Source organism: Neopsephotus bourkii, unplaced genomic scaffold (assembly GCF_033783945.1).
Source record: "Neopsephotus bourkii isolate Nb327-2 ecotype Australia unplaced genomic scaffold, CSIRO-AGI_Nbou_v1 NB_1792, whole genome shotgun sequence".
Classification (NCBI taxonomy): Eukaryota; Metazoa; Chordata; class Aves; order Psittaciformes; family Psittacidae; genus Neopsephotus; species Neopsephotus bourkii.
Window position 1 is genome coordinate 11,144,837 of NW_026902266.1, and position 16,001 is coordinate 11,160,837.

General features: G+C 43.2%; 2 protein-coding genes across 3 annotated transcripts in view; both read right to left on the reverse strand.

The window, feature by feature from the left end:
• Nucleotides 1-16,001, reverse strand: part of RPL27A (ribosomal protein L27a) — a 224,431-nt gene that overhangs the window by 35,892 nt on the left and 172,538 nt on the right. The gene's annotated exons all lie outside the window — the stretch shown is intronic.
• Nucleotides 1-16,001, reverse strand: part of DENND2B (DENN domain containing 2B) — a 135,312-nt gene that overhangs the window by 30,757 nt on the left and 88,554 nt on the right. For both annotated transcript variants that reach the window (XM_061342426.1, XM_061342428.1), the window contains 4 exons: nucleotides 14,397-14,581; nucleotides 13,611-13,720; nucleotides 11,061-11,130; nucleotides 1,596-1,673 (listed from right to left, as the gene is read on the reverse strand). In XM_061342426.1, the coding sequence (XP_061198410.1) occupies nucleotides 1,596-1,673; nucleotides 11,061-11,130; nucleotides 13,611-13,720; nucleotides 14,397-14,581 (443 nt within the window). The remainder of the gene's footprint in view (nucleotides 1-1,595; nucleotides 1,674-11,060; nucleotides 11,131-13,610; nucleotides 13,721-14,396; nucleotides 14,582-16,001) is intronic.

The window sequence follows — 16,001 nt, forward strand, 5'->3', positions numbered from 1 at the left end:
GCGTGGGAATAGCCCCATGCTGAAGCCAGTGAAATCACACTCACCTGCCAAACTTAGGTTCACTTTGGTTATGAAAAGCAAAAAGAAGACACTTTTTTCAAGATAGAATGAACTGGGAAAGCAGATGATTTGCAGTTTTGGTGCAGTGACTTTCCTTGTCTGCCTTCATGCCTCAGCTGCAGTGATACTTGGTTGTAAGGAGGACAGTTTGGTTTTTTTCCATTTTTTCCCCTCTCCCAAGTTTTCTTTTGAAAATTAGTACACTATCAAAATTAGATAAAAGCATAAAAGCAAACTAAGAGCCTCAGGACATGTCTCCATACCACAGGTTTGGTGAGCTGTGTTATCCTCCCAGAACAATGCATTCCATTTCACAGATATCTGTGTTTGGATACATATTTTGCCCAAGAGACACTGTTATGAACCCTTGATTTCAGAGCTTTATGAAAGACGTCAGAAGCAGAATTGCTACTATTGCAACTATTGCAAGCCATTGTTTTTCTTCACACAAGATTTGTGTTAAACAAAGTTTTATCTAGAAAAGCTTGAAACCTGCTTTGAAGATAACATTCTGTATGATTATTACTTCATATGAATAATAGACTATGATTTTGTTAACTTCAATGATTTACATGTTCCTTTCAGCTTTATTCCTATACAAATGAACACAACAAAAAATCTACGTAAGTTCTGTGAGATTTCCCATATCTGAAGTGAAAATCTCTGGTGAGTTAAAATGACATCTCTATGAACACTGTCGAAATTGGGAAAGGGGAAGGCAGCCATTTGATTTTACACATATAGTTTTCCACAGATGACCAGCAAATCGTGTATGATACTCTGAGATACCCACTGAGTTTTACACGACATACTCTCAGAGGACTAGGAGGTTCTGGCAGCCAGAGAGATATTTCAAATGGTAATCAATCAAAAATGTTTTTAATAGTTAATTTTAATAAATTCTTGCCTTACAAAAGAAGAATCCTTGTGACTCTGGAGCTGAATGGCAGTTAACTGTTTCTGTGGCTATTCAATCCCCCATGTAGCTGCAATGTCCTGCTTACTGTCTCAAAATTCTTGTGTCAAGAAGTGTATTATTTAGGTTAAACACTATTGGCATACAATGCAGCTTTGGATTCATTAATGTGGAGGACAATTAAAGGATTATCCATGCTTTCCTAGCCTCCTAGGATGAAAAATCATGTCAACAGAGTTAAGCATATAGAATTCACTTATCAAATCATCTTTTTGCTTAACTTCATCATTCCACAGGGTATTGGAGTAAAAGTGGTACTGGCCCATCATTCAAGCTGTGGATGCCAAGAATTACAACTCAGCACAGAAAGGCTTTAGAAAACAATGGAAAAACCTTCAGTCAGCCAGATCATACAGACACCCAGATGTTTTCTGAATCAAGTTCTGCCTCAGTCACAGAAGGAATAAGACATTCTTTGATGAACCCAATAATAGGGATGGAACATCCAAAACAGCAACTGTAAAATAGAGTTATCTCCCATCAGAGGAAGAAATTCTTCTCGTCTGGTTCATTGCTGCGGATGTGTCTCAGTAAACAATCAAATTAAAAATCTCCTTACCTTGGAAAATAAGTCAAAGCAGCCCAGCCGGCTTATGACACAGTAAACTTCAGGTAGGCGGGGGCCTTTCCCACTTGGCTGATAACAGTAAAAAAGGAGACTGGAATTAGATATTAGTTTGGAGTCATAAAGAAATACACTTCTCTCTCTGATGATACAGCTGGCATCTTTCACTGTCCATTTCTCCATCAAAATAGCTACTCTTAGAAAAGCATTGTGTTTCTTCCATAAGACAGGAAACTAAAAAGCGTAAATAGTGCTTATCCGCTTTGGAAATCACAGCGCATTGGAGATGCATTCCAATACTTCTCCAGTTTGCAGCCATAAAAGCACATTTAACTGTGCCTGTGCTATCATCATCCTCTGCTGCTGCAGCAGCATGAGGAGTGGGGCCACCCTGGGGCCATGTGCTGGAAGATGAGAACTACAATACTAGTTATGACGGCTTTAGCTCCCAACTCACTCCACGATGTTCAGAGAGAGCTCAACTTACAGAAAGCAACCACATAGACCTAAAAAAAAGGCAAGCCATATGAGCTAAATCATTAACTTCCTCAGGTTAATGCATGATAAACATCAAACTCTTGAATAGTAGCAAGTATGAATCAATGATATGCATCCCTTGTCAACAGCCCCCCCCCCCCCCAAAACCCAAACAAAACAAACACAACCCCTGTAAAAACCATCCTCTATAACCATGCTATTGAAGCTATTTCCTAGGGGAGCACGCAGTTTAAATAGACATGACTGATGTGTATTCCCTCAGCATACTGGACTCCGCAACCCTGCCTATACCTAGACAATAAAGGCCCATTGGCACTGTCTATGGAGGAAGGGTACAGCCACTGGCTGGATTCAGCTTGTTTACTGGAAAAAAAGTAGAATTAGGTCAATGCTGAGCACTTGAGTAAAACCATCCTCACTGACAAGCTCCTCAGAGCAGAGAGCTGGTCTGCCTGTGTCCTGCGTCTGTACAGCATGCACAGGCGGCAGTGACATCCATGCATAGCAGAGTCCCACTCTATTTTTAATAAGCTGCAATGCAGCATTCCTGTTTTGTGTAGTTGCAACTAATTGCACAAGATCAGCAGGCACACACTTCCTAGGGGCTGGCAGCTTGTTGACTTCAGATGTAGTCACAGGTAGTCCCAAGACACAATACAGGCAAGTCCCAGTTGTGGGACATAGCCAGGAGCTATGTCCATCAGCACAGAACTGCTGCAGGTACACTAGCAAACCCCAGTATGCCAGCAGCAAAAAGCTGAAAGTGGGGTATGAGACAACAGGCATGGCTGACAACTTCCTTGAATCTCCTGAAGCCAGAGATGCTTGTGCAGCATGGAGTGAAATGCGTCTCTGAAAGAATCACTTGGCATCACAACCTCTTTGTGCAGCTGTACATTACTGGTATACAGCAGTGACAGAATCCTCTGCATTAATAATGACTGATAAAGGAGCTCAGTCACTGTTTCCATCAACTTGTGCCCACTTGTACATTTAGCCAAAGTGGTTGATCATCTCCTCTGTATCCACACAGACAGCCAGTATATTTTTGTCTTTGTCTCATCATTAGACTCGGCTCATACAGTGATTAACTTCCCCGTGGTGTGTTTGACATTTACATGCCACACAGATGTCAAACCTAGAGAAACTGAGGGGTAGCTGTGGTTTTTAAATGTGAATATTGCAATCTAGACTTGGGCAGTCAGCAGGTGTCTGCCTGTTACAATAAAGACCACAAAAAATACTAAAGCTAAGTGAATACAGATGAGTCTATTTCTGGATCCAAACCTGCTCGCTACACGTCACATCTCTGAGAAAGCAGAGCCCTTTTTTGTCCATATTAGGTATAAAACCCTTTCTAAAGGCACTGAGTGATTATATCAAGCATGTGGGATTTTGGTTAAAATCATTGTGTCAAATCTGCAGGAATGCCGAAACCATGCCAGGAGCCTTGGATAGCTCCCAACCAAAAGCTGTCTCACTGAGTGCCAGTAAAAACATCACATTCCTGGGTCATCTATAAGACCAGAAACAAGAACTGCTTAGCTCTTACTCAAAGATTCGCCTTTATGAAATACCATTGCTCCCAAACATTTTAAAGGCTCATGTCTCTGAGAGCTGGGATTCTTCCCTCCTCACACTATTGGTATAGGACATCCTTTCCTGTTATTTCAGGGACCTTTTCCTGCAAGCAGCACAGCCTCCCAGATGCACACAAATCAAAGAGGCAGAAAGCAAAAGCCTCAGGCAGAGCCACTCTGAGGGGCAAGACTTCTCAAATTTCTAACACTGGCAACTCTTCACATAACTTCCCCTCTCAGCCATTAGTTTACACCTCAAAGATGGATCCAAAACACCTGCTTATTGTGCTTTAGTTTGCTTCTTTCCTAGTAAAACATCATATGGGAGATGACTCTTCTCAGTTCTCTGCCTGGACTCATCTGTCTTCACTTGGGGAGACTTAGGCACAGGGTCTGGCCAACAGTACTGGTTTAACCTCCTCTTTTCCCAGAAGAGAGTGCTTCCTAGTTGCAGGCTGTGCTCTACAAGGTAGCTACAAAGTCATGTCCTCCAGAGCTCACTCTTCCACAGGATGAATAGGTCCAATTCAGGGAGCTGCGTGGTAAAGTAGGCTAGATGAGAGGCATCTGAGTGACTCTGCCCTGTTGCACTGCATTCCTTCTGGAAGAGGGATGGAGGGGATGATGTTTTGTTTTGTTTTGAGTTTGTTTTTATGGAGACGAGGATATTTTCAGCCTTAGTCCAGTATCAGGAATGAAAATGTTAATGAGTTTTGTTGATAACAAGACAGTTTCTCAAGAGGATGAACATGAGATGACAAGAACCTGGCTACAAGATGGAGGAGACAAGATCTGCATCAGGGCTGGTCTGCCAGTGGCTAAGGACAGTCTTTTTTACAGTGAGTGTAATCTGAAGTTCACTGACTAAAGCCCACTCCAAAACCTGCTTTGGCAGGAGAAACAAAAGGCGTTTGCTCAAAAAAATAAGCCTACCATTTTTCTCTTCCAAATCACACCTCCCTGCCCATTTGCTTGAAATCTAGGGGAGCCTTCAGAGATCTCCTAATCCGGCATGGCACTGAGAGTCTCTGAGATACCCACACATCAGCTTTTAAAGCAAGGCGGGCTGTCCCTGCGGTGCCCGTACTCACCAGCCATTCAGACACACAACACAGGGGTATGAGTGTTTAAGATGCTCGGGAGGCTGTGGGGTACTGGGGAAGTTCCTGGATTCACAGGTCCAGAAATAGCTGGAGAATGCTATCCCCAGCATTTTGACAGCAAGAGGAAGCAAAGCAGTGGGGACCAAACACAATATTTTTCTTCCTGGATTTCTCCTACTAGCTTCTTCCACCTACCTGAGGATACACTGTGTGGAGAGAAAAGGCAGCAAAACCAGACCTACCAAACAGCAAGAAAGAGGAACATGTTCCATAGTCCCACCTGCCACCTCAGAGAAACAGGAGTACAGCAAGAAACAGACCAGCTTCAACATGAAGACTCCAGAAAAGCTGTGCCCCTTCCTGCCCAAAATGGGACAGGACATCTCACCTGAGATCTTCTAAATAATTCTTCCAAGAGCAATATTAGGAAAACCAGATAGAGCAGTAAGGGCTTTCCCAAGGCCAGGTGGAAAAGGGCCATCAAAAATGCACAACAGTAGCTGAGTTTCCTAAGGGAATTGGCCTTTGAACACATTAGCTCTGCGTAAGCCTCTAAAATCTGGGGCTCCCTTTGCAACCAGAACTGTAGATGCTTCAATTGCAGTTAGCCCTGAAAAGAGCAACGATCATGTAACAGAGACAGCACATTAAAATATTTAACTCTAAATGACAATGCAAAAGCCATTTTCACACACCCATTTTGTGATGGTCGTTCTCTTCTGCATGGGAGTGAAAAGGACACTGTTCTTATCCTACCTGGCTCTAGGGCCATTTTGATTTTGGAGCAATGAAATATGTACATTCAATCCAAAGCTTAAACAGGAAAACACGGTATTCCTGAATAACCTCCCAGCACATTTCTCTTGCTCAGTCATATTAGTTACACACAAGCTGACAGGGTGCATAGCTTCAATGGATGATATCAAAAGACAGAGGAGATGCCTCCCATGAGCATTTTTCTGCATATACTAGATAAGGCTTGGCAGTTTCAGAAAGATATATAGACATACTGAAAACCCATCAAGGCCCCTTCTTGGGAAGTCTGCTGTTTTGTTACTGGCTTAATTTAAACAGTGACAGACCTCAGCAGAGGCTGAGAAATAGGTTTGCAGGGTATTTTTTCAGGTCAGATCATCGCTCCTTTAAACTCTCTTAAGCCTAACTAGTCACATCCTCATAGCCACACAAGCTCTAGCCTCACCAGCAAGCCAACATACCCAGAACAGAGATGTTCCTTAATGCTGTCAGGAATCGGAACAGTTCAAATGTTAGGAGCCTAAAATGAATGCTAGTCACAAGCCAGCTTCTGTGTCAATTCTTGATTCCTTGTTAGGGCAAATCTAAATTCAAACCATGAGAAAACTGGGGGTGTTTTAAATCCAAAATCTTGTCTTAAAGTCATCTTGTTATATGTGAACCACTAGCAATGCCAGAGCACCCAATGTGCGCAGGACTGTCAAAGGTGCTTGGGGGAAGCAGGATGGAGGGAGGGAAGCAAGGGGAAGAAAAAGTTTTCCAATGAGATTTTTTCAGTTCCATACACATTAGTCTTCATCTCACAAAAGTTGCTTTAACAGTGTAACGAATTCTCTTCTGCCCCAGCAAATGCAGGATGAACTTGTCCCACCTAACAACTGGTTTTCATTTTAACGTACACACTTCATGTTCAGGCACCTGCTCCTCCACTGACTCCTGGGGCTGACTCGTCTTAGCCTAGAAAAATGGTGGAGGAGCATTTTTTATGTGAAGAGGAAGAGAGACATGACAGGGTGAAACAGACCCTGAGAGTTTTAGTCTTATTTATGCAAGTACAGAGTTACCAGCCAAGAAATCCTGGCATTGTCAGGCTTTCTGCTCTGAGAACTGGGTCTTCTCAGGTATCTCCCTTACATGATTTCTATGTGTGTATCCTACTGTTACCATTAACCAGCTGCAGCAATGAACTGCAGGGCATTGTTTTGAGGATGCAGTATCTTATACTCCATTATTGCCCAATTAGCTGTAACTGGCACCCCTCAGCATCTGCAGCAACTCCCATAGCAGTAAAACCCTAGATGCTCATGAAGATCCCATAAAGAGCAGCTTGCATGGTATGACTCCGTGGGGACAGGGACTGGCACACCTGTGGATCCCTGCCATAAGGTCACTGACAGCCCAGGCTGCTGAGCAGCTGCACTGGATTCAAGCATCTCCTAAAGGATACAGGCCTAGTGTCTCTCTGGCTGTCTACACCCTTTTTCTGGGCTGCAGAGACCATTCATGGTCTCCCAGTAAGGAAAGTTTTGCAGATTTCCTAATCCTGGTGGGTCTTGCAGCCGAGGCTCTGTCAGCAGAAACCCACTGAGAAAGTCCCTGCTTTCACCACTGTGATCCTTATGTATCCACTGTGCTCTTACTCTCACAAGCCTGTGGGGTTTCACAGATAAAGAGCGAAGACTTCAGTCACACCCTTTAGAAGGCAATTTTTAATGTATTAAATGAAGGCAATTAGTAAAATGAAATTATACACTAAGCCGAATTAAAAATCTGTATTTTACAAGGAACAGTCAGCTTCACCCCTTTTTGTTCCCTACTGTGTGCTGCTGCTGTTCCTGTGCTCTTGCTTTCCCTTCTGCCCCTGTCCAGGTTGCTGCCCCATAGCACTGGGGATGCTGTAATGTCCACTGGAGAGGGCTTTGACTGGTGAGGTGAGGCTAGGCCCTTGGCAGGAACTGCTGAAATTATCTTTGCTGCTGCTATGTGCATATTGCAGAGCCCCAGCCCAAGAACTGCTCCAGAAAAGAGCCTAGCAAGTTGATGGGTTAATTGGCATGGAAAACAAAGTTAAATTAATCTGAGTTATTAAAAAAAAAAAGTCTTATTTGCAGCAAAATGTCTTAGTGGTGAGAGTTAATATCTCTGCTGTATATAGGCCCATTTCCTTTTGTATGAAGATGCATACTTCTCACATCAAGTCACTAGGAAAGCTGTTACAGGATTGCCTTGGAGGTATCAAGATGTAACTGGAAACTTGCTATCTATGGAAGTGCAGACTGTTTGCTGTGGTACAATAGGTTACATTCCATTCTAATCCCATTCCAAAATGAAACAAAACAATATGAATACATATAAAGGGAATACTCCACAGGATTTGCAGTACAAACAGAACATAATTGTCACTGTATCCCTTGAGGTAGCTTTTCAGGGTTTTAGCATACACACTCCAAAAAGGGGGTCTGAAAGAACATGAAATCTGAAGGCAGGAAAGAGAAAGTAGAGCAGTTTGTTCATGTCACAACATGCCAAAGGAGAGCAAGGCTGACAAAAAATAATTGTTTCATAAACAATGGACTCGGAGCACCAGCCTCCACAAAGACACAGGTATCCATCCCCCCAGGATCAGGCTGGTTGGCCCATCCAGCCATGGAGCTGAGGGCTGCCAAGTGCTCTGGAAGGTGTGACACCTCCAGCTGGGTATTACAAGAGCACTGCTCGCCAGGACAGCTGGGGAATATTTTCTGAGGAATTAGCCTTACAGCAGTTGGCTTGCCTTGAAGCAGAGCAGTTTGTAATGATTTTAGGGTTTCCTTATGGCTCTATATTATACACTGTGGCCCCACCTTTCTCTAATGTTTGCCAAAAACTGCATGTAGTTCCCAAATTAAGGTTGTTCAGATTGGATTTGACAGAACTTGTAGGTCAGGAGTGGCACTAACCAGAGGAGATGCCATGTGCTCCTGGACATCAGAGACACCCTGGCTGAATCTCTCAAAAACTGCTCAGGAAACTGAACACCCAAATACAAAAACGTGTTTTAGAGCCCAAGCCTCTGGCATGCAAAAGTGCCTGCAGAATTTACCTGCTCCTCATTGCTGTATGAATTCGTATCTGCATATACAAAATAAAAAAGCATGGATGTGACAGGAAGATCTACAAAAGTAGATCTCTGCTACTTTTGCTGTTTCCCCAGATAAAGAAATATTGAGATGCTCCTCTGCAGCTTCCAAAATCTTCTGTCTTTCTAAGCCCCAGACTGTACAAGTTTGGCTCTCAGAAGGCTCCAGAGAGGGACAAACTGGTAAAGTACAGGAGTATCCCTCCACTCCCTGGGGGGGTAGGTTGTACCAGTGAGATGAGACGTGTCAGCTTCTGCATGTCAGGTTTTGATACCAGATGAAACATCCTGATTTAAGTGATCTCCAGGGACAGCAGCAGATCAGCTTTATAACTGGATTTATAATCATTAGCTAGACTTAAAAGGTCTTATTTTTCCCATTTTTAAATGATTTTTTGCTATCTGGTTGACTGAGTTTTACCATAGCCAAAAACAATCTCCAATCTCCAAAAACAAAACACCATTTATATAAAAGTGTGTAGTATTGATTTAATTCTGTTCCCAGTATTTCCTACTATGCTAATGAAACTTCTGCACCAGCTGAAACTCAGTGTTCTATTTTTATGTTGCCTTTAATGAAGGGTGGATTTCACTGAACCTTAAGTGAGTTTAAAAGAAGCCTATGGCAGTCCTTCACTGACAAGCTAATTCAACATTCCTGTGCATAAGTCTTTTTCATTGTTGCTGATTATTTCAGTCTCAGACTGGTCCAGGATCAACTGTTTCGCATTGCACAAATGTAAGCTCTGTGCATGATTCTAAACTTGCCAATGTTCCCAGAAATATAGAAGTCTTAAACCACCTTTACCTGGTGGTGAAAGCATTCCATAATTTAATTCTAGCCAACATTTTCTGAGGTTTTGTTATTTTTTTCCAAATATACCTTATTACCCTTTTAAATGATCTCACATTAAAAAGTAATTGAATTGTACTGCTGCCCTACATCTTGTTACGCTTGTTTACACCAGCAAGGACACCTTCTAGGTGCTCCTCTTGCTTATCTCTGAATCACCCCCTGACCAACCCCAGATTTACTGCAACACAAGCCTGCACTGACATTTTGTTTTCATCTATAAACCACATTGTGGCCTACACTTACACACTGTGTTATACAGAGTGAGTCTCTGTGATGCTACCTGTGGCAAATACCGCCCACAGAACTGATAAACAAGTTTTCTGTTATGTTAGTTTAAAAGAAGCTTTTTACAAATAGAGGAACCACACACAGCAAACCTCCCAGATAGAGCATCTGCTGTCTGCACGACAAGGAGCTTTATCATAGACAAAGAGCAGGGTCACGTACAGGCAGCACACAGGATGGAGGGTGCTGTTCTAATGACAGAAAGTTACTTTGTCTATTGAAAGCCACTGAAAGCTACTGAAGGCAGGTGTGCCTGCTTAAGGAGATGGGAAATCATGTCAGAAAGGGAAGGAAGGGGAAAGTGCCAGTGTCACTTTCTCTTAGACAGGGGGTATTATTTACAATCTGCAATGCTGCTGCAGGCATTTATTTTGCAGAGAGCATGCAGAAGGCTCCTGCAGAATCCCATACCTGTATAAGCACTCCAGCCAGGTGCAGACAACTGTCATGTGAACAGCACAGGAGCCGTGGCTCTCCACCTAGTCACTCACAACCAGCTCCAAACCTATCTGAGAGGTGATGAGCACAGGCTCATAATCCCTGTTTGCACTGTGCTTCACCTGCCTTAATACACTTTGTGGCCTTTGTGCAGTCCTTCCCTTAACACACAACACACACACACTGCCATGCTCTCAGTTTACCAGGTGACCAGTGATTTTCCAGGTGATGAGATAGAACTGTTTGATATTCTAAGTCTTGTCCTTAACTATGCCTGGTCATGAGAGCTGAAAAGGAGCCTGAGGACCTAGACTTCCCAGCACTGGCACCAGCTTACTGCATGGTCCTGAGCAAATAGTTATGGTGGCATGTTCTCAATCACTGCTGTCCTCTAACCTGGCAGGGTGGCTTATTTACTTACCTCATGGACCTGCTGCAGACTGATTAGGCAGTGCTGGCAGAGTACTTTGGAGATGTAAGCAGCTGTCCAGGAGATAAACACTATTCACAAATGTTTAGAATACCACATTTGCCTTTGTTTGCAGTGCTGTAGTATTTCTAATTCTGCTTGAAAACACGTAATATAAAGAATTTTAAAAGTAAATGCTCACACAGGAAATTTTCACGTTCTTATGAATTTTCTACAAGATGGGATGCTTTTGATTGAGACAGCCATTACAAACTATTTACTGGAGCTTCCAAATTTCAGAGTGAGTAACTCCATTTTCTTTTAAAACCATGAGAGACACCCTCACAGTTCAGACTACAGTTTTGAAATACTGTTTAACAGAATTCTGTGCTTTGAGATAGAGCTGATGTACTTACCAACAGCCTCCTGCAATAACCAAACCGCCGGCTCCCATCTTCCCCAGTCAGCATGAAAGAGAAGGTCTCACTAGAAGAAAATAAATTGCCCAGGTCTTAATATCAGAACTACAGCACAGCTATGAGACAAATCATCTAGAAAGGGATACTGCTGTATCCAGTGAGAGGTCCTACCCACTGGAGGGTCTTCCCTGCCTCTGCTCACCATCTGGAAATACTCTGTGGACAAATTCAATCAGCTGTAGGGCAAAAATATGTGCATAGCTGGGGACAACCTAGCTGCCTTCTTGTAAGAAGAGATGGGGGCTGGATTTCAGTGACATGGCAGCCTCTTTTACTGCAAAAGGAGTGCAAGAAGCAGATTTGGAGGGCACTATTCAAATGCTGTATCTCCCTTAACTTTTAGCAGATTCTGTCTTTGGACTGTGCTTTGTTCTTAAAGGGAGAACCTTAGATTCTCCAAGATTAGAGAAAATTTCTAACCCGGAAACAACACAGATTTCCAATATCCAGCTCATTTTGTAACCCTGCCTAGGATAAGTAACGTTTGTGACAGAGAAGTAAAACAGAGCTTGAGGCTATAATTACACAGGTAAAGGGATGGGTCTGTGAATTTGCACCCAGACTGATAAACATTCCTGACTGCTTTTCAAGTATTAAAAGACATTACATAAACCACTTTTTCTTTGTTCTGGAATGCCAGGGTTTATATAGTTACAGCTATATATGGGAGGAATATCTTGCTTCACAAACATGGGCTCGTGAAAGGGAGCAGCAGCAGAAAAGATGAAATGCTGTGTAGGCGGGGCTGTGTGCTTCTCATACCAGTGTTGTCAAACAGTTGTCAGCTTCTCCTTCATTGTTTTCAATAACTCACTATTCAGGTGCTTCCACGTACTGAATAATACAGCCAAGCAACACAGAACAGAACCTGGTAATGTTGCATGTGCCGTACATAAGCCAATTTAAAGTTCCATACATATTCTTGGCTGCAGTAATTCCTGCAGGTGAAAGCCAGTTCCTTGTCATAGTTGAAAGTCCCTCTAGACACACTCTGAATAGGTCTTACTTCATTTACCTGTCTCAGACCATGCATCCTAAAAAGCCATATCATATTCTAGGGCAAGGAGACTCCACCTGGAGTGCTGTGTTCAGCTCTGGTGTCCTCAGCACAGGAAAGACATGGTCCTGTTGGAGAGGGACCAGAGGAGGGCCAAAATAATGAGCAGAGAGATGAAGCGCCTCTCCTATGAGGGCCGTGTAACAGAGCTGTGGCTGTTCAACTTGGAGAAGAGAAGGCTCTGGGAAGACCTTATGTGGCCTTTCAATACTTAGAGGGGCTTCTAAGAAAGATGGAAACAAACTTTTTTAGTAGGGCCTGTAGCAACAGGACAGGGGGTAATGGTTTTAAACTGGAAGAGAATAGATTCAGGCTAGATATTAGGAAGAAATTTTTTACAATGAGTGTGGTGAAACATTAGCACAGGTTGCCCAGAGAGGCAGTAGATGCCCTATCCCTGGCACTGCTCAAGGCCAGGTAGAACAGGTGGTGTATTTTCATAGAATCATAGAATAGTTAGGGTTGGAAAGGACCTTAAGATCATCTAGTTCCAACAACCCTGCCAAGGGCAGGGACACCTCGCTCTAAACCATATCACACAAGACCTCGTCGAACCTGGTCTTGAACACCGCCAGGGATGGAGCATTCACAACCTCCTTGGGCAACCTATTCCAGCACCTCACCACCTTAACAGGAAAGAATTTCCTCCTTATATCCAATCTAAACTTCCCCTGTTTAAGTTTTAACCCATTACCCCTTGTCCTATCACTACAGTCCCTAATGAAGAGTCCCTCCCCAGCATCCCTATAGGCCCCCTTCAGATACTGGAAGGCTGCTATGAGGTCTCCATGCAGCCTTCTCTTCTCCAGGCTGAATAGCTATAACTTTCTCAGCCTATCTTCATATGGGAGGTGCTCCAGTCCCCTGATCATTCTTGTAACCCTCCTCTGGACTTGTTCCAACAGTTCCATGTCCTTTTTATGTTGAGGACACCAGAACTGCACACAATACTCCAAGTGAGCTCTCATGAGAGCAAAGGGGCAGGATCACCTCCTTCGACCTGCTGGTCATGCTCCTATTTATACAGCCCAGGATACAGTTGGCTTTCTGGGCTGCGAGCACAAACTGAAGCTGGCTCAAGTTCATTTTCTCATCGACCAGCACCCCCAAGTCCTTCTCCGCAGGGCTGCTCTGAATCTCTTCTCTATTTTAAGTATTTTAAGTATTCTATTTTAAATACTTCCATTTATGCTTTTGGGTTTAGCACTGAGAGAAACCTTCAGATCTCCTCCCCTCAGCCACACAGACCTGTGAGGTGGGGAGAAAAGTAAGAAAACTAATACAGAACTTAAAAAAGATTAACTACAGCTGCTTGAGGCTGCAGTGTCCAGGACTCAAACTACTGCTTCCTTAATTGGGCATCAGCGAGTCTGTGCCTGCTCCAGATGCACTCCATCAGCACTGCAGCAGAGGAGCACCAGAGGGTTTACCTGTTGTATTCAGAGACAGGGAGCCAGTCCTTGGCATCAGGAAAGCAGAACTGAGGGATAGCCTTGAGGCGCTCCTCCGCTTCACGCATCTGCTTGGTTGGTCTTTCAAGCTGCAGGGGGGGAAATTGAGGTTCAGTCAGTTACTGTTAGTGCCAGCTTCACAGCACTTCTCAGGAGTAAGGCTATTAATGAGCTCTGAAGAGCAAGGGCCCATCAGCTAGTTCTTATTTGTGCATGGCAGAGTGAGGCATGACCCCAGGACAGGCTTGTAGATGCTAGTACAATATAGGTAATTACTGCTGGGTTGTTTTTGGTGTGGTTTTTATTTGTTTGATTGTTTTTGTGTTTGTTTTGTTTTGTTTTTTTAATTGCCTTAACTCCCCTGTTGCACAACGGCCACTTAAAACACAGTCCTAATTCAAATTCCTTGCTGCTGGAAGAGCATGAGAGAAATGCTCAGCAAAAGTCTTTCCATTGACTTCAGTGATTTTGGAACAAAACCTAATACAGCCAAAATGAGTTGAAAGTTGAATATTTAGAAACTGAATTTAAATGGGTTTTTAAAGCACCTACTGTCAGGCCAAACTCTCCAGCACTAGAAAAGCTAAATTTCTAAACAGGGAAAGCTTTCAGTCATCTTCTCTATACCCTTCACTTTGTACCAGGTCACTTTGGAATAATTACGAAAGATGATTAACTCCTTCTAAAAATAGTTTTATATTAAATTTCCCACTTATTCACCTTATTGATCTTAGACTGAACTGTACATAAGAGTTTTTCTTTTACCTTGGGAAACTGGTAAGTCACTTCTGGAAGGTAAGTGTTTTTAGTGGGCTTCTTTTTCAGTGACACTACCACAAAATACTCAAATAGCTCCCGTTCCTGCCACTCAATCAGCTCCAGTTCCAGGGTTCGATAACTTGGAGCCCTCTTCAGCATTGACTGGATGTGTACTAGACGCTGGGTATGAGCTAGCATTGGGGGAAAAAAAAAAAAACAAAAGAGAAAAGAAGACAGATCATTACCTGGGACTGTAATGTGTATGTATAAGCCACAGGCATTCACAAAAGACTTTCAATTTGCCAGTGTATTATTCCAAGCATGTTCTCCTTTCAAAAGCAAACCTTCATACTGTAGTCTCGCTCACTAACTGCATCTATAAATCAGAACTCTCTCCAAGTACTGAAGTGATGCTACACTACGTCACTGAAATAATTTGCAGTTCATAACTGTTATCCTGCCAAAGGTCTGCTTTTTCCTTTCAAATAAAACTAGATTGTGAGCCCTTATGTGGGTTGTGCAAATGACCTAGGGTCTCCAGGGTGACATATCTCAGGCCTGACTTAGACCTGGTTTACATTGGGGAAACACAGTTCTCTGACCTGTCCCTTCTTAGCACATCTAAGAATCAGAAAGAAGTATTTTCTCCCTTTCTACAGCACAGTCTTAGTCTGTACAAGCCATGGAATAATCTCCAGGGAAGGGAAAAAGTGTAAATTGCCTCCTATGGGATTTCTTTGCTTGTTCCAGTTCAACTGAGGGGCAGTCTTAGATTCATGGTTACATCCAGTCCTGAATCAAAGATATGTCTTGATCCAGTGACTTGTCACTAGACACCTATGGCAGACTAGTCAGTAACATTACCAGTTCTGGTAGACCAGCAAGTGAAAACAGCTAAGTAAAACCTGCTTCCTGCGTGTTCTTTCCCACCTCTTCACACCAGCATCTCAATGCAATGGCAAATGAATCATCAGCAGCACAGGTCAATCCCTTAAGGCTATATTCACTGACAGTGCCCAGTTTGCAAAAGGCAGGCTGTCCCTTTTGGCAGGGAAATAAGATGGCACAAGCACTTGATCACAGCAGTAATTAATGAGAGAAAGAAAGGGAAACCCCTTGATGACCAGCTGTCATCAATTCGTTCAACAACATCAAACATAAAAATCATTTTGATAAAGCACTTGGGTCTCAATGTGACCGCTCAGCTAGGGAAGCTAAATCCCAAGAAATAACCTGTCTTGTCCTGTCCTGACATAGCCACACACTGCTGGCCACTGCTTCGTATTTGCACAAAATGAAATGAAGAGCTCACCCCACCCCAACACCTGGGGACTCAATGAATCTTGTCTTGCTACAGGTGACAACTGGATCTTTGACTGAGGATGCTCTGAAAGTATCAATGCAAAATAAGGTCACACAGGAGCAGTTGGTTAGGCAGTCATCAGAATGAAGATCCTCCATTCCACAACAGTCAGGGTAAAAGCTTCCAGGTTTCCAGTGAAATCAGAATATTCCCTCAGTAACAACAGCGAGACCAGGCCCTGTCTTATCTTCTTTCATGGGCTATGGGTGAAAGGAGCCCCTATGTTTTCTGACAAGAAGAGAAACAGA